At 34.1% G+C, this 19,797-nt stretch overlaps 1 protein-coding gene across 3 annotated transcripts in view; it reads left to right on the top strand.

Moving 5' to 3' along the window:
- Positions 1-14,869, top strand: part of LOC148596682 (scavenger receptor cysteine-rich domain-containing protein DMBT1-like) — a 40,141-nt gene extending 25,272 nt beyond the window's left edge. For all 3 annotated transcript variants that reach the window (XM_088562793.1, XM_088562794.1, XM_088562792.1), the window contains 9 exons: positions 1,847-1,909; positions 2,379-2,520; positions 3,766-3,926; positions 4,960-5,004; positions 5,845-6,414; positions 8,330-8,532; positions 9,515-9,915; positions 10,540-10,823; positions 14,432-14,869. In XM_088562793.1, coding sequence (XP_088418919.1) covers positions 1,847-1,909; positions 2,379-2,520; positions 3,766-3,926; positions 4,960-5,004; positions 5,845-6,414; positions 8,330-8,532; positions 9,515-9,915; positions 10,540-10,823; positions 14,432-14,610 — 2,048 coding nt within the window. In that variant the 3' untranslated portion in view covers positions 14,611-14,869. The remainder of the gene's footprint in view (positions 1-1,846; positions 1,910-2,378; positions 2,521-3,765; positions 3,927-4,959; positions 5,005-5,844; positions 6,415-8,329; positions 8,533-9,514; positions 9,916-10,539; positions 10,824-14,431) is intronic.
- The last annotated feature ends 4,928 nt before the right edge of the window (positions 14,870-19,797 follow it).

Genomic DNA, 19,797 nt, shown 5'->3' with positions numbered 1-19,797 from the left:
AATGGAATATAAGTAAAAACAAAGATAGAAAAAGTGAAGAAATAAGAGATAATTTGGGCGTGGATATCTTCAGATATGGAGTGAAGTCTGTACTGTTATTCAAAGAAATGATCCATTTTTACGGAGATATGGATGATCGTGGTCCCCTTTAAGATCGATCCTACGCCGTGATTTTGATGTCATTACTGTCGAACATTCAATTGTGAATAATTTAATTTCAGAAACAACACGGGTTCTGATTGGATAGAAAAATCGGTTATCATCTCAAAGAACAAATTTTGTAATGACTGTGACATTATCAAACTTTTTTAAATGATTTACTCGTTGAACTTTTAGTACTTAGATTAAATTATAAGGAGTTACTGTTATATATTTGTTTGATCTATTTAAAATAACCTGACTGTCCCTGGTGCACACTTCAAAATATTTAAAGTGACCACATGATTATGGTTACTTCTTCATAGACCGGAGAAATTTAATAGACATTCCATAAATAGACTAAACGGTTGCCTGGCGTCGGTTTCACAAAAAGTCGTTAATCATGACGTCACAATGCTATTTTAGTTTATGACGTCATTACTTACAATCAACTTTACACTTACGACTGTTTGTGAAATCGAGACCAGGAATACTGAATATTTGGAATACACAGATCATTGAAAAGTGACAATCAGTTTGATTTCAAAATATCGAATGCGAGAATGACCGCGGTCGTGCTGAATCCCCAATTGAATTAAAATTCTATCCCGTTTCTTCCTTGTGTTAAAAAAGATCACAAAGACCATGAATCTAATACACTCATTTCTTCGTAAATATCGGTACATATGTAGCACACTAATTTTTTAACAACACTGAAGATGTTGGGTGTAATGTTTGTTTAAACCTGTGTTGATTTTAAACTTATTTTTCACATCAGAAGATGTTCACAACCAAACCATCTTACTGTAAATACTTTTTATTAATAAAAATTTCATTATGTGATGATTTCTGTATTGACCTTGTTATTGATTCTCGGCCAGCTGTATTGGATATACAGAATTCCTTGGACCAAAAAGTTGCAATTTACTTAAATCACCTAGTAATAATATGAAATTGTTACCTACAGACCCATATTACTGTCAGGCAGGTCTTTTATTGGTAAATACATTAACATTTAGTGATCGGGCATTGCACAATTTTATGAAAGTTCGAACTATATCTATATAGTAATATAAACAAAATAAGTTACCATCTGAGATGCTCGGAACTTTTGTTTGTCATGTTTGCCTCAGACAAACCGACCTTTGTTCAATATACATGTATAGTTTTATTTCAAAAGAAAATACTTTTTAATGCTTGAGTCAAGTCATACAATCAGTAGATAAACTTCACTCAAAAAATAAAGTTGCAAGTAATTAATAAATTTCATTATATAGATAGCAGTGATTTACCGAATGTTCCCAGTTTTAAAAAATCTATTTTTCACACTGTGAAATAAATTCGGTAATTTCACTGTCTAACTTTCTCCAGCCAAAACTTCACAACACGAATATCAATCTGTTTTTCACAAAATATAAAATTCAAACTGAAAACTGGAAAGTGGAGAAAATCTGTATAATAAATTTAACAATCAATTGTCGTGAATAACAAAAATATATATGATCACTCGTGCCAAGAACGCTTGAGTACTCAACTCGTGCACGCGGAACAAGTTCAGCACACTCGTTAAATTTAGGCATTCTTCGGCACTCGTGATAATATTTTGGTTATTCACTCTTCCCAATTAATTATTCTATTAATCTTTACAAGTTCAATTTTTACTTCAGAATAATCCTATAACTTTAGCACGTTTAATTGTCAATTTCAGGAGTCACCGTTCAATACGAAGAGACTACTACCATGTCATCTTATACACTGGGAAGTCATTATGGTCAGTTTATTCTGAATTTAATTTCTAGTTGAATATTTGGTAAATATTATAAAGGGATGGATCCAAAAACTTTAAGAAGCACGACGGTTCCGTAACAGAAACACAAACTGGCGGCTTCAGGCTATAATTTTCCTTACTTTTGCTCATGGGTATATAGATATAATGGTGTTCGTCCGTCCTTCCTTCTGTTCCCCGTACTGCCTTCAGTTACGCAGAGGCTGGTCCATCTTTTGTCCGTTAATTCTGCTACACCGATGAATTAAATTTGATGAATCTTTATAAAAAATTTCTGTCATGCACCTTTAAAAAAATGATCGAAATCCATTTGCAGGTCAAAAGGAGAATGTTATCAAATAGGGAAAGGGATATCAATTTGATGCTTACAGTTTTTCCAGCTTTTTTTTTGTTTGTTGACTTAAAATCATTTTGCGTCTTTTCAATTTAGGAATCCATTATTTTCATTTTCCAGGACATATATCTATACGTCTGACCAATGGGAACTACGGATTGTTGGAGGTGTACGGAAGAGGACGATGGGGCTATGTGTGTTTCAACAACAACCTATTTTCTTATATGTTTAATCCGGTCTGTCAGTACCTGGGATACCCATCGTAAGTAATGATAATAAAATTCTTTGAAATTATTTATTAACCACAACATTAAATATGTGGAAAATCTCGTAAATTTAATAGTCCTTTTCCATATTCCCGACTTTGGCTTCGTTTTTTTCAATATTTCAAGGAAAGGGGAGTAACATACTACAAATTTGTCATCCGACAGACTGGTTTACTGTCAATTTCGAGCAATAGATAGCAGTAGACTTCAAATTCAAAAATTCAATTTATTAGAGCCGCGGTAATTACTTGGATTCTTCTAAATAACTTATTTCAAACCATTCAGGTACTTAACCAAAGTGAAAATGCTTAAAGTTTCCAAGAAAAATGTTTACTGTTTTCCCTTTCCCCCAATGAGACCGCCAGCCAGTTTGTCGGGTGTTGGTGGGTAACGTTCCTTTGAAAAATTTGATGAAATGGCTTGCTTTCCGTAAATATGAAAAATGACTATTCAATTATCTATGAGTCATATTATAATAAAAACAAATAGACAGGATATCTTCAGAAGGTTAAACAAATACCTGTGTAAGTTCGGTTTAAGTCAACTATTTTAAACTACATAATTTCATAATAAATGCGCAACTATTTCATTCCTAAAGTTATCACTGAATATTACTAAAACATATACAAAAACCCTTCCTAATAACCCTGGTTCTGTTTAGACAGGTGTTAGGTTTACTGAGGTTCAAAATACATTTGAATTGATATAAATGGTCTTAAAACAAATTCTGCTTTAGACATATTTTATATCAGTGTTACGTTAAGAAAACAGAACCCAATTGTAATCGTACAGTAAGTATCAGTATCTGTAAGAATCAAGCAGTGGGTGAATCATGGTATAAAAAAACACCATTTTAATAGTTTAATTTGACCAACAGAGTCGAGGAAAAAAAGCAAGACTTTCAATATCACTTTGGTAAATTGAGATATAATTTGATTGAAATGCACTGAAAATGAACATATCAATAACAGATAATCTGGCAGAACCTCATTTTTCTAATATTCTATTGAAAAAATTCTGAGCAAATCCAGTGATGAAGCAGAGATCAAATAATGGTCTTTTCAAATAGAGAAAGCATGTTGTCAGGTCGGTAAGGATTTGACATGCATGTTTCAGATGTTTCCCATTTTGCCTCATTCTTACAAATACTTACACTTAAAAGTAGTTTTTATGTTTATAACGCGTTGTTTATTTCAATTTTCCTTTCATAACATGTTTCAACTTGATTCTTTTAATTTCAGCATACGTTACGTTGGCAGCAGGTATGAAACAGATCCTGCAATTTTGACTGATCTTACATGCAGTAGTTACAATTATTACAACTCCTATGGTATCGATCACTGCTCCGGACGTGATCTTGGTTCTGATAACTACTGTAGTAAAAAGATATATATTGATTGTGGTGAGTATTGACCTTAAAATTCGTTACGTTCGACATGAACGTAAAGGCTGCAGGGGAGGATCCAGGATTTCAGTTTAAAGGGGGCGTTAATTGAATTAAATGCCATGCAAAGCAAGGCAAAAATATTATTGGGTGAAACTTGTGGTGATTTGTTCTTTCTTCCCGATTTAGTGGGGGGCGTACGCCCGGCACACCAGTCCTTGAATACGCGCCTGGGCTGGCATTGTGAAAAAACAAAAATACGCTTTATCCAACTGCTTTTCATCGTTTCGTTTACTGAATTAATAGTCACTGATATTGTAATCCAACCCATACAAATCGTACCCATTTGTTGCATTGTATCCATAGAAACAAAGTACAAATGTAGCTTAGGTACAATAGAGTATAAACTTAAAGCCCTTGAATGGTATAAACGTCCCACTTACACCTTACACCACCCCCATCCCCATCCCCTTTTGAAAATTCTCCATTCCTCATGGAAAAATCCCCTTCCCCAATAGAATGCATATTTCTTATCAAATATTTACATTATCAAAATAAAGTTTATATTTATAAATTATTCAACATTTATACTGTAATTTTAAATTTAATTGTAGGTATTTTCACGTCAATAAATATTTTTAAAACGAATGTTCCCATCCTCCCCATTCAAAATCCCCATCCCAAATCCCATTTCCCCGTCTCCCATTATCCACCCCAATAGATTTGACAGTTTTCCACATACAAGTCCTGTATGTAATAAACATAGAGTACAGACCAGTGCCTGACCCAAAAATCCGGTTTAACGCTGTTATTTGCCATTTAACAAAATGTTCAGACTAGAGGGAAGTCCAACCCTCGGACATCCGTTTTTTCCCGCCATTTTTACATGATTCTCAGCTTTGTAGAACCAAATACGTTAATGTTTTTATACATAGTTTTGCTCCGTGGCTTGTGTGACTTAGTTTGGCATGTACCATATCATATTTTTGGGTAGGGTTATACTTACGATTATAACCTGTATTATAACATGGGATGATTATTTCTGTTCCAGAGAGTTTATCTACAGAGGAACCGATGACAACAACGTTTTCTACGGGTAAATTATTTAAGAAAATAGACCTGGGGTAAGGGACACAACTCTTACAAATCATTAAAACGTTTGTCTTCAGTGTTTTACATCAGTCTCGTGTAAGCATCAAAGTAACTTGAATTGATTTCATTCTGTTTCAAATGAAAGCTTGAAAGGCTTTGGCGAAGTTGAATTTAATACAAACATTTCACTGATTTCAAGAGTTATTTCCCTTATCCTAGGTCTACCTCCTTAAAAGTAAATGTACTTCAGAACATATTTTTTTCGAGTGGCTTTCGTATAACTTAGAGCCTACAGCTTTGCTTTAAATATTTTAGGGCCAAAAAGCACTAATTTTCTGCTGATATTTTATTCTATGTGTTTGGAGTTAAATAGGCAACTATTATCTTTTTTTTTTGTTTGTTTTTTGTTTATATAAATCTATCGATGCTATTTATGATAAAGCTATAGATAGACATCACTGGGCAAGAGCATTTTATTCGTTGAAAACAAATATCCAGTGTAGATACATATACATGCACGTACATGCCCTATTTTAACTTTCACACTTCTGCTCCATGATTTTTTTTTCAGTTAATGGGGTTTCGAATGATTACGTAGAGTAATGTTCATGCTTTTTGGAAACTTTGTAGGATACCTGAAGCACATGTAAATGCTAGGCATTTTTTTTTCTCTTTTCATCGTAGTGTCGTAAGCAAACAATAATACTATTGCAAACAAGACATCAATGGTATTGCCATAGATCAATAAAAACTGCTTTTATTTCCATCCTTGTCTAACTTCCGGTATATACTTCCTATAGTACATTGTTTTTAAAACATCACAATAAAACATTCTGTCTTTTAGGTTGTGAGTCAGTCTCTTATAATCCAGCCGACCTCGTTTTCGTTGTTGACGAGTCGGGAAGCGTAGGTCAAACTGATTACGACAGAACAAAGAGGTCCATTGTCGACACCATACGTCATCTTGACGTACAGAATGATTTAATAAGAGTTGGGCTGATCAAGTTCGACGACAGCTATTACGACGTGTTCTATCTGAGTTCTTACATCAGAAGACCTGCCGATATGGAGAGGAGTGTAATGCAGATGAGCTACTCCTCTGGTGGTACTGACATTGCTGTTGCATTACGCCACGCCTGCCAATTCTATTTCCAGCAATCCTATGGTGATAGAACGAACGCTCAGAATTACATCGTTTTACTAACAGACGGTCAGTCATCAGCTCAACAAGCCGCCAACGAATGTAAGGCTAAAGGCATCAAAATAATAACTGTTGGTATCGGAGATGGTATAGACGAGGCTGCCCTCAGAGGACTGGCCTACACTAGTGACTATTACATAAGTACAAACTATACGGAAATCGTAGGGTTTCTCCCAAGACTTGTGACTACTGCCGTCAACTGTGGTGGGCTTGGTAAGTACTAATTACACGGAAATCGTAGGGTTTCTTTCAACACTTGTACCTACTGCCGTCAATTGTGATGAGCTTGGTAAGTACAAACTGCAAGGAAATCGTAGGGTTTCTCCAACGACTTGTGACTAATCCCGTCAACTGTTGTGGACTGGGTATGTACAAATTACACGGAAATCGTAGGTTTTCTCCCACGACTAATGACTACTACCGTCAACTGTGGTGGGCATGGTAAGTACAAACTCTATGGAGAGTGTATGATTACTCACACAACCTGTATCCACTGCTGTCAACTGTGGTGGGCTTGTTAAGTACTAACTATATGGAGATTGTAGGATTTCTTACACGACCTCTATCCACTGCTGTCAACTGTGATGAGCTTGGTAAGTATTAACTACTTAGAAATCGTAGGTGTTTTTCCACGACTTGTGACTACTGCCGTCAACTGTGATGGGTTTGGTAAGCACAAACTACATGGAAATCTTTGGTTATCTCCCACGACTTGTGACTACTGCCGTCAAATGCAGTGGACTTGGTAAGTAAAAAAACATTGGAATCCTAGGGGTTTCTCTCGAGAACTGTGGCTACTGTCGCCAACTGTAGTAGACTCGGTAAGTACAAACTACACAGAAACTTTAGATTTTTTTCTCTTTTCATCAACGATTTAACAGAATGGTGGCCGCTGCTTTTCCGTTGTTCTGTAAGCTACCTGTAATACCTAGTGCACATTCAAATACAGCTAAGATTTTCGGACTAGTGCAAAGCAGGATCTGTTCGATTGGTCAATCGTTCTCGTTTTGAAATGCATGAAGTACATTTGTACATGTTCCTGGAATAGGACGTTTAATCACAATCAATCCAACAATCAACCCTCCTCTCGTGATCTTTAATCTTTGATCTTTTAAATGTTTTGAGTTATTTGACCCTCCAAACTTGGGGAATTCCCTCTGCTAGGAGGTAGACCTAGAGTAAGGGACACAACTCTAACAAATTATTGGGACTTTTGTATTTAGGATTTTACATCAATTTCATGTTAGCATCAAAGTAATTCTGACTGATCTCATTCTGTTTCAATTGAAAGAGTAATCAAGGGAACCAAGATTCTAGCGACAAAAAAAGAATGTAATCCAGAGACAAAGACAAGACATAGAAGACAGACAAAAACGACAAAGAACATAAAGTAACTGAAATAATACATACAAAGTAAAAAAAAATGAATGAGCAACTCGGATTCCACTAAATACTTGGAGCATGGACCAGGTGCACTTGTAGGGTAAGCGTTCCCTGCTTTTCTAGAAACACCCACCGAGTTGCTCATAGAAAGTCAAATCCGGGATAGAGGAAAGAGGAAAACGTAACAATCGACGAGTTCATGATGACGACCACAAATCTTCTGTTGTGATGACTTCAATCATGTAGCAACATAACCCTGTTCCAGAAGCCTATTTGTAAGAAGTCTAGCGCAATACAAAAAGTTTGCGTAGTTAAGGTAAGCTCTGGAATGAAGTTGTGATAAGAAAACTCCATACACAGGTGCTCAAGGGATGTTGCTACAGATGAAAGGAAAGTTGACAATTCTGAATGAAATGTCATCACGTTTGTCTTAAATTTTTGTCAATATTTTTCCTTTACCATCGATCTCAAAGTGTAGATCAAGATATGAGGCTGGATATAAAGCTTAAAAGGTTTTGGTGAAATTGAATATGATACATCATTGCACTGATTTCAAGAGTTATTTCCTTTATCCTAGGTCTACCTCCTTGATTATTTAAAAAATAATAATAATTTCATTTTATTTGTGGTTGTTTGCTGTGTGTTCAAATCAAGATATTAAAACATAAACGACCGGGTAAGGTAAATAAAAAAGAAAACAAAACAAAACAAAGAACAGGTTGTTCGTACATCGTATTTGTTTCAGAGAAAACCGATGCTAAATATATAAATGTAAACTGCCAACACAGCAGTTGGTATGTAAAGGTCCACATTCCGCCTCTCGAACAGAAGTATTCCGGATTTAATGACGGAGATGTTTACTTAGGACAACACAGCTGCACCGGACACCGATCTGGAGATTATCTTGTATTTGACGAAGACTACGCAGCTTGTGGTACTTCCGAAACGGTTTGTTTATCCCAGTTATGTCTTTTTGACGACAAACTAAACACTCAACAAACGCACAAAAAAACATTTTGTTATGGTGGGTTTAATTTACAAATGTATTTATTAATACAGGGTCTGTAAGTCTCGTTCTACGTTTCATTTTTCTTACCGGAATTTCTGTAGTAGAAAATATTGAAATCCGAGACAGGTCTGCATTTTATTGTTTACTTCCGGGATCTCAAAACGCTGTATTACAATGCAAAATCTTCTATTTTACCTTTTTCTTAAGAATTAGATACCTGTATTTGTTATTTTCATAGGTGTTCTTACATGTACACGAAAATATGCTTTGCTTTTATGTACTGAATCCAACGCTCTGAAAATGACAATTCTCTATTCATTTGAAAGGTAGACATGGACCCATTCTCGTGAAACCACGGAGTTACATGACGAGACTTACAAACCCTATTATTGCATAATTCTCAAAATTGTTATATAACGACTACTAATTCAAGCTATAACATCGTGGTGTCAATGCCAAATATGGATGTAGTCTTTTTAAACAATGATCCGTATAGAATGATCCAACTGTGCGTTTATAAAGGGCAGCCAGAGGTTGTTAATAATGTCATACACGGTATTGACCATTTTTTTAAAACAAATCTATTGATAATTCAACAAAATGATCATTCTGAAAAAAACTTGGGTTTCAGTCTTTGGATACACAATGATATGCAAACTTTTAATCCTATATGTTAAGTGTAATTTCATATTTAAAAAAAAAACAACTAGACCCTTCCGGAGCCCTAAATTTCATCCCAGTTTTTCCGAGATTCGTTTGTACCTTTCAGCTTCTTAGCGTTTTGCCTGCTTTGTTCCTTATCTTATCCTATTCTTTATGTAATGTTCTCAGTTGTAATTTGTCATCGAATTTCCCGTTTGACAAACAATTGTTTTGTCTTTTTATGCTTAAATGAGATCATTAAATTTATCTCTATTTTAGACAACACAAAATGGCGTCATATATAAAAACACCCTAATTTACGCAGTACACGATCGGTACCAACCATTTATAGTCCACGAATACAGATTCCAGATAAACGTTGAATGTGATATGTCAAAAATAGAAGGAAACGAGAATTTAATATACAATCACCATGGTGTCACGCAGCAGGCAGTAGCCGGAGCAGGGCATTTCCCAGTACAGCTAAAGTTCTACAGCGATAAAAACTATCAACATGAATTCAACGGCTTCCCGCCCTCGTATATGGTTGGGCAGAATGTTTATGTTAGTGCGCAGACTCCAATTCATGACTACAATGTGAAAATGAGGCTTTCAGAATGCTTTACCAAACCATCAAAATACGCTAGCGAAAAGTATACATATTATATAATTAGAAACGGGTAAGTAGACGCTGCATTGCTTTACTACAAAACGAAATCCCTATCGACTTTAAATATTGCTGCTATAGTTAAAAGGAAATATATCGATACATTTCTTTAAAGTAGTTTTTATAACTTATGATTCCAAATTTAGCAAACAAGGCCATTTCTAAACTATTCATTTCATCTCACCGTCATAGACTCGCATGATATTTGTCAGCCTATTAAAGCCGACGTAACAAAAAAATAAAGTGAAACCTGTCTAAATCGAACTCCTTTTGCAGTTACACATCAGTTCGATTTAGACAGGTGTACAGTTATCAAGATTTAAGTACTTATCACATAACTAGACTTAGTTTTGCGCTTTTTAGAAAAAAATATAAATATAAATTGTGTTTGAAATTGGCACTTTGCGGGCGTTATCGTTGTTGACTGGATGATATTTGTGAGAGATGGATGTGTGGTTTTCTGAAGAGTGCAGATCAAAATACAAAAAGGACTATCATTATTTGAAAATATAGCATATGTAGACCGAAAAAAATTCATATGTTTGGCGTGATTTTCTAATTCTGAATCACCTTTACTACAAGCTGGGTCTAAATTCTATATGGATTGGTACTTAAGACGTATTGACATTATTTTCAGATGTCCTGCCGAACCTAATACTTTTATATCACTGACCAGAACACATGAGACCAGGTTCCACTTCCAAGACTTCGAGTACGCATTTAAGCCCGACTCCATGTATGTCTACTGTAACGCGACATTCTGTCCCGTTAACGATTATTCAAATGCATGCGAGCCTCGTTGTCATTCAAAACGTGTTGCAAATGATGTGGAAGACAGCTCTGGTGTTACCATTGACAGAGAGCAGACTAACGGACCCATTGATTATGCAGAGGACGAAGCAGTCATTTACTTTCGAAGCGGTAATGTATTTTCGTTTTCACATAAAGTATTATGCTGGTTATTCAAATGTTGATATGTGTATTCGTATCATGTACATACAAATGGACACATGGCATAGAGACATTTTCTTCCGAATGACGGCTGAAGAAAAAGATGCACGCATCACAAAGAAAAGTACTTCCGCTGTAAGGCAAAATAAAGACCTACTTAACACGTTTTTCAGCCAAAAATAGTGTACTACAAAGCATCTTTCGTAAATATTTGACGAAGTGACTTCACTCTGAAGGGTTCTTAAAACCCAAGTAGAACACAACTGATCTTTCAATTGGCGTTAAAATCAAACAATAAGAATTTACTTTTAATAATGAAACAAAAGAATAAATTGAGCATATAAGCTCACACTCTCTCACAGTCCAAATACAACATAAATGGAAGACAAACGAAAGAATAAAATCTAAAATAAATATAAGGTGACCATCTTCATTAAACCACAGCTCTCTTGATAACAGTACAATTTCATTCTAAATTATGTCGCTTCAAAATTAAAACGAAAATTACAGTTTTGAAAGTTAATTAATTTTCTAACAAACTTTTACATCAATTTTCACAATAAAATTTTCCACATTTTTAACTCTACAATGTTTCTCCATTTTCTTAAGTGTCAAACCCCGTAAGAATCAGGCAGTAAGTGAAGCATAGTATGCTTTTTCCTTTACGTCATGTTTCAGAATTGAACTTTTAATTAATAAACTACTTTGAACTTTGTAAAGACAGGTTATGTAACCTACATGTACATGTAAGTTTGTACAATGTATAGCTGTTTTCTTCCATTATTTCAAAAACATCATATGATTTAGATTATTTTTTTAGAGATGTAGAAAGAAAGTGAACTCTCTTCTTAAGTGTCAGTCCCTGTAAGAATCAGGCAGTAAGTGAAACAGAGTATGAAAAAAAAACACATCATTTTGCTAGTGTGATTTAACTTTGCACCATCAGAATCAAGGGAAACAGACATTTTCCATATCATGCTGGACCATTGAGTTACAATTTCTTTGAAATGCACTGAAAATGAACATTCCAAGGGCAGATAACTCTGTCAAAAAAACCCTCATTTTTCTAAGATTTTTATTGAAAAATTTCTGAGCAAATCCAATAATGCAGAGATAAAAAATGGTCTTTTCAAATAAAGAAAGCATCCTTGAGTAAAATTTTACTGTCCGATCGGTGGGTTTTGACATGCATGTTTCTGATTTTTCCCATTTTTTCCTGATTCTTACAAATACACACTCACACTTAATATGCCAAGGTTTAAATTGAATTTCCATGGATGTGTACTTTCCCATTTCAACACGGCTGATGATCCGATCACTACCGTACAGCCTTCATAAAAGTTTGGCAAACTATTGGTTAACTCGAAAGTAGATTAGTTACATTGTATCATCTTGAACTGATTCCCCAAAAATATCCACTTGGAGCACATTATTACCCTGATGAGCAAGTATTTTGGAATTTGCTGTACTGATGGTTCCTTATTTTAAATTTCATTGCTCTGGCAAAACTCATAGTTAACTCAAGAATTGTCTATTTACTGCCGTTCCAGTGTCCATAGTCCAATTAACTAAATCTATCAGTGTGTATGACAATGGCCCACACACCTGTTAAATGCTTACCTTGAATAGATATTAAATTACCTGAGCCACTAATTCTAACACATGACCAAAGGGGAATAATCCAAAGGGAAAATGACGTTTGTTACACATATTCAGGTACCAGTATCGTATTGCATATCCCTGAGCGGGTGTACGTGAAAACATGGATGCTATAAAAATATAGTGCATTTTCTTTTTGCCTCTCTACAAAGTAATGTTTTGTCAAAAGATATGAACAATGACTTATAAAATAGAGCAAACATCACACTGTAAGATGAAGAACTTTTTTAAAAGAAAATCCAACATAATATCATAAAAATGTTCCACTGAAAAGGTTGGTTTGGTGAGTGCAAAACGAAAGTGAAAGTAGGGAAAATGGCTATTTATAGTTCAAGACTACTTTTCTGTCCGATCTTCTAGGGACTGACCCTATTTTCTTTGCGGGAAATTATTTTTTCACATGTCCTTAAAAAATGCTACATAAGTGAAAGTTTTATTGAATCAATTTACATATTTTTTTTTTAAAATCCTAAAAATATGCACTTCACTATAGAAGTCTATGGGAAAATTAACACGATACTGAGACCTTCAATAAGCACTGTTTATGTCAATCATTCTCGAATAGACTCAATATAAAAAAAAATCCGTGTATCTAGTTGCCTTACTACTAAGGTGCTATAGGAAGCACACGTACCACTTTTGTGCAACAATTGAAATAAAACGCACCATTTCGCCGTCGTATTATCAATAACAAGTTTTCTTTTCTGCTTTTTTCTTTGTTTTTTTGTTTTTTTTTTGTTTGTTTGTTTTTTGTTGTTTTTTTTTAATTTTATGAAATTTACATATCCTAACAATGGGATATGTATTTAAATATTTTGGGGTTATCAATCCTGGATTTAACAGTCACAAATTGTGTTCACTGGCGACTTGTCAGAGGAAACGGTTGAGGATATAAACGAGAATCAAATCTAGACCGACGACGACAAAACCTCAAATACAGAATTTGTACGGGGAATTTTTATTTTGGTTTATTGGGGGGGGGGAGGTTAAGGGTTGGGATGATGAATGGCGGAAATTGATTTTGAATCGGGAAATGGTTTTTTAAAGTATTTGTTGATATAAACAAATCTAATAAAATTAATTAAAATTAACAATTTAAATATTCATGAATTTAAAAATTAAAAAAAATAATTTGATAATGCAAGTATTTGATCAGAAAAAAATTGCATTAAGGATTATATAGTAGGGATTGGGATTTTTATATGGGAAATGGGGGGTGGTATATTATGTAAGTAGGAAGTTAATACAATTCAAGAGCCGTCCATTATACGGCAACTGTCACATATATTAATATCTAAAAATCTTAACATGCTTAATAAATACATGTAAGGAGGTCACTCGTGAAATTGATACCCTGAAATTAATGATATTTAATGAAATCGATTTTACAACAAATGTCGCTCATTAGAATAAATGATGACTTATACCATACATACCGGAAGTGATTTGAAGACTTGTACTATACATGTAGGTTTATTCATTCACGTTTTAAAGAAATGATTTAAGCCATTCAGAGAAAGATTCTGAAATGACTAAGTACCATTATGAAGAATGCAATTTAACATTTCCAATACCGTACATGTACTGTGAAAATATTATTGTTCGTGGAGTACCAATTTTCGTGGTTTTACTGGGTTTGGTAAATCACGAAATTTGGTTCCCATCGAAATGAAAATTTCCCATTGTTTGTATGATATAGTTCTAAAATCCACGAAATCAAGAATCTACGAACTGGTCATTTTCCCCTAAACCACAAAAACTGGTACAAATGAATTAGAGTACTTTCCCAGTATAAGATTAAAGTACTTTCCCGGTATATGATTTTCTTGCAATAGTTAAGTTGAATATGGAAGGCACATACATGTACATGTGCATGGAGTGACGAAATTGAATGCATTAACATTTAAAAACATTTTCAGGTTCTAAAGCAGCATCAAAAACAGGACAAAAACCAGTTACAAAAGACGACGGGAAACCATTGTATGTTGTCGGAGCTGTTGTCACGGGTATTGCCATGTTAGTCATACTGGCTGTTGTTTCTTTGTACTTCCGGTCAAAACGGAACCAGAACCGCCGAGGAGAAGCAAAAGTTGTTTGAGTTAAACACTGTTATTAGTGTGATTTTGGCAATTGAGTATCGAATGATATTATATACATTTTGTACATTATACATTTTATAAATTTATATGATTTTTGTATTAATGTAATTGTTATGATCATTAATTTTTTATTGTTTTTATTGTATAAATTAACAGTAATTATTCTTTTTTTATGATTTTTCATTTTTTCGCCAACTTGAAGTTATTACGTAATTTGACTAGTTTATCAATAAATATGGAATCCTCTCACATGAGATACACATTTGTTTACGTGTTGTCAATTTTATATTACTTGTTGTGGTTTTATAATTACATGTGGTTATTTTGTATTTACGTTATGTAGGAACATCTTTACACTATGTCGTTTTGTCCTTACGTTCTGTCATTTCGTCTTTACGTTCTGTCATTTCGTCTTTTCGTTCTGTAACTTTGTCTTAACGTTCTGTCGTTTTATGATTACGTTATGTCAACATATATTTACGTTATGTGGATTTATCTTTACGTGCAGTGGTTTTCTTATAACGTGAGGTCGTTTCATCTTTACGTTATGTCGATCTCTAAATACTTTATGTGCATTTTCTTTTCTTTACGTGCAGTGATTTCTTCTTTACGTGATGTCGACAAAAAATTCATGATGACATGTGACCCCGGAACTTTTCGATCCCGTGTAAACTTCAAATTAGTCCGTAAAAGGCAAAGTAGACGTCACAACGCCGATTAGAAAAATGCCGAACGAAATATACTTGGGTAGTGTATCCAGTCACCATAGAGTGTTTATTCTATAGTAAAAATAGCTTATTTGTTATTTACGTTCAATATTATCACAATACACCTGGGACTCTGTTGATGACTTGTGGGGATTTTCGTAGTCAGAATATATTTTTTGAATTCCAAAAACATGGGAATTTCGACTCCCGCGAAAATTTGCATAAAATCGACTCTACAGGTTATTGGGTGACTAAATTTAATTTTCTACATTAATAAACCACCAAAACTAATTTTCAAGAAAGAATTTTCAAAAAATATATATATATAAAGATTACCCTTACCCCTAGAAAACTGGTCTCAGTATCAAACATAATTTTCATTCACAGCATACCGACACTGTGAAACTCATATTTTAGCCATTCATAATTAGGATAATGATTTACTCATCATATCTGATCATATCAGGGGTTTGAATTTCTTTATGAATTTTCCATTTTTATGAGAAAAAAAAACATTATTGTCACCTACGCTCTTGAAATTAGCAAATATGTTGGATGCATCGATAATGAAAGCAATCGCCCGCAATATGCCCAGTGTACGCCGTTTATATGTTAAAAATTAACATTTTGGTTCATGTTGAGGTTATTTTTTCATGGGTAGGGGTGGTAATTTTTGCACCAACTTTACTTGGAAAAGTTCAAATATTAATTTACTGGCCGATTTGAAAGCTTAAACACTATACAAATCTACTGTATCACACAAAATCTTGTTTAAACTACGGTATTCTGAAAAAAGATAACAACGGGTGATATAGAAGAAATTCTGAAATTCTGTAAGTTCTACTTTTTACGATTTTATAGTAATTGTAACCCTATAAAAAAAATCACACGCCTGAATTGTTCAGATATTTTGGGCAAATAATTGTCTTTTAAATTATGAATGCCTAAAATATGAGTTTCACATTGTCGGTATGCTGTGATTGAGAATTATGCTGGATACTGAGACCAGTTTTTTTCGGGGAAGGGGTTAAATTTTAAAACATTTAAAAAAAATCTTTCTTGAAAATCGGTTAATGGTGGTTTATTAATTCAGGAAATTTAATTTCTGTCAAATGATTCAAAATTTGATACTTTTTTAGTCGAGTAATATCTTGTAGAGTCGAAGTTATGCGACTTTTTATGGAAATAATGAAATTCCCATTTTTGCATTTTTAGTTTTATTATTACTTTTTTTGTTTTGCTTTTATAAATTCTGACGACGAAAATCGCCACAAGTCACCAATACAATCCAAGAAGTATCAGTTGTGAATATCCAAAACATAAATAACAAATACTAGTAAGCCATTTTTTACTGAGGGGTTTTGCCTGACCGCAAACCATAGTGGTGCACCGTGTTGGGAAAGATGCCACGTTCCTCGCGCGTTAAAGAACCCTGCTGTGGTATTCGATAGGAGTAGGAACCTTTGCGCTCCGCCACAGGAGGCTAAATTGCCCGACATTACCCATCCCCCCTTTTTCCAGTGGCAATCAAAATTTGTCGACCCTATTATCCTTGTGACCCATCCTTTTTTTTCATTTCATGTTCATTTGATCATCCATTTCATGTTCATTGTCTGAATATAGCTGAAATATTGCTGCTCGGGCGTTAAACCCCAACAAACAAACAAACTGAGGGGTTTTGATATTGAAAACTATGTCAATTTAAGCTATTTCTATGAGACAGAGTTCCATTGTATTCATTTTCATACCAAACCCAAGTGTTACCGCAACTTTCTTGGTATCATTGTAAAGCTGAGACATTTGGCAGCATATTGATACATACATATGTGAATTTACTTCGTTTTGCAGAAAAAAAGAAGTTAGAAGTATAAAAAACGTAAACAAGATGCTACAATTACCCTAAATAGCTCATCTAGTTATTTTATTTTTTTTCAAGGACAAGAACTCTAACTTTAAGAAGCTGTCCAACAATTTTGACTCAATGAACACTTTGGTAGGACTTATCAGAAGGATTCTTTTATCAATTGAAAGTTTCATTCTATCTATTATAGTTTTCAAAATATTGGCTGAAAACTGCTAAAAATATATTTTTTGTCTTTCAAGGGCAAAAAAATTAACAAGGAGTCATCCAACAAGTTTGATCCCCATAAACATTTGTAGGTCGTGTCATAAAGATCATTTCAACAATTTAAAGTTTTATTCTATCTTTCATAGTTCTCAAGATATTGGCTAACCATTTTTCACCTTTCAAGTGCAATAACTCGAACAAGGAAACGTCTGACAACTTTTTCTCCCTGGAGACTTTAGTAAGCCTTATAATAAGAATCATTTCAGCAATAAAAAGAACTTGGCAAAACCTTACGGTTTTGGAGATATATGCAAAAAACTTTTGTCTGACCACTATGTACTATTATTAGTAACGGCGGCCATGTTTTTCGACGAAACAAAAATCCCCATTTCAGTTCTATGGAGGATACCACAAGAAACATTCATATCAAGTATGGTTCTAATTGGTTGAGTAGTTTCAGTGGAGCAGAGTTTTGTATAATTGTTAACGACGACGGACGGCGACGGACGCCAAGTGATGGCAATAGTTCACATGGTCTTGGGACAGGTGAACTAAAAAATGATTTTTGCCTCAACGAGGTATAAAACGTAGCCAAAAATACAAAAAAGTATTGTTTTGAATTGATCAGACATGTTGAGTAAATCATTATCCTAATTATGAATGGCTAAAATATGAGTTTCACAGTGTCGGTATGCTGTGAATGAAAATTATGTTTGATACTGAGACCAGTTTTCTAGGGGTAGGGGTAACATTTTTTTAATATTCTTTCTTGAAAATTAGTTTTGGTGGTTTATTAATGTAGAAAATTAAATTTAGTCCCGCAATAACTTGTAGAGTCGAATTTATGCAAATTTTCGCGGGAGTCGAAATTCCTATGTTTTTGGAATTAAAAAAAATATATTCTGACTACGAAAATCGCCACAAGTCATCAACCGAGTCCCAGGTGTATCAATTGCGATAATATTGAACGTAAATAACAAATAAGCTATTTTTTTACTATACAATAAACACTCTAGGGTGACTGGACAGACTACCCAAGTGTATTTCGTTCAGCATTTTTCTAATCGGCGTTGTGACGTCTATTTTGCCTTTTACGGACTCATTTGAAGTTTACACTGGATCGGAAAGCTCCGGGGTCACACGTCATCATGAAATTTTTGTCCACGTAAAGAAGAAACCACATCACGTAAAGAAGAAATCGCTGCACGTAAAGGAAAGAAAATGCATATAAAGTATTTAGAGATCGACATAACGTAATGATGAAACGACCTCACGTTATAAGAAAACCACTGCACGTAAAGATAAATCCACATAACGTAAATATATGTTGACATAACGTAATAATAAAACGACAGAACGTAAAGACGAAATGGCAGAACGTAAAGACGAAATGGCAGAACGTAAAGATGTTCCTACATAACGTAAATACAAAATGACCACATGTAATTATAAAACCATAGCAAGTAATATAAAATTGGCAACACGTAAACAAATGTGTATCTCATCAGACAGTTTAGGCGTTTCATAAGAATGTGTATTAAATAGAATGATTTGTAATCCACTATGGTTCTCAGATTTCTAGGACTTTTGTGTACGAAAGTGAAAAGAAAAAAAAACCGAAAAATTTCGATTTTGTTTTGTTCCAATATAACTTGTTTACCGCGTATTTTTATCCGGATGTTTTTCTTTTGAAACTGTTGCATTAAAACAAACTTAAGTAGTTAAATAGAGAAAACTGAACAGATTCACACCAAAGGTTAAAAATAAAGACTTAAACTTTAGATATCGCCGACGCTAATTGTTGTTGTCGGAACAGAAGTAACAAAATGCTTGCACAAATAACCGATTTATGTTTCTATTCGATCGTGAAGTATACAAGATTGTATTGAAGTAAGGCGTCATGTTCCAAAATGAGAAACTGAAGGTTTGATTAATGTTATTTGGTGTCCGAGTTATGTTGAATTTAAGGAGGTAGACCTACGGTAAGGGAAATCGCTCCTGAAATCAGTGATATGTTTACATCATATTCAGTTTCACCCAAGCCTATCAAGCTTTTGTTTGACAAAAATTAAATCAGTCCAAGTCACTTTGATGCTTACAACAGATGTAAAATGCTGAGTACAAACGTTCCAATGATTTGTATGAGTTGTGTCTTTTACCCTAGGTCTAGCTCCATGACATTTTGTAATGTATCAAAGTTAGCCAATAGTGTGCGAGGATACACACTTTTTTCAATGCAGCAGTAAAACGTCAACTAAAGAACGAGTAAACAAACTTGTCTAAAAACAGAAAAAAAACGTCAGCTATTGTATAAATAAACAGACTTTTTTCAGATAGAAAAAACGTGATTTATTGTGCTGTACGAGAAAACAGACTTGTCTCAAAACGGAAAAACACCAGCTATTATTTAA

This window comes from Perna viridis, chromosome 15 (assembly GCF_037379345.1).
Source record: "Perna viridis isolate PV_CMFRI_1.1 ecotype Kerala chromosome 15, ASM3737934v1, whole genome shotgun sequence".
NCBI lineage: Eukaryota > Metazoa > Mollusca > Bivalvia > Mytilida > Mytilidae > Perna > Perna viridis.
This window is presented reverse-complemented; position numbering and strand designations above follow the sequence as displayed.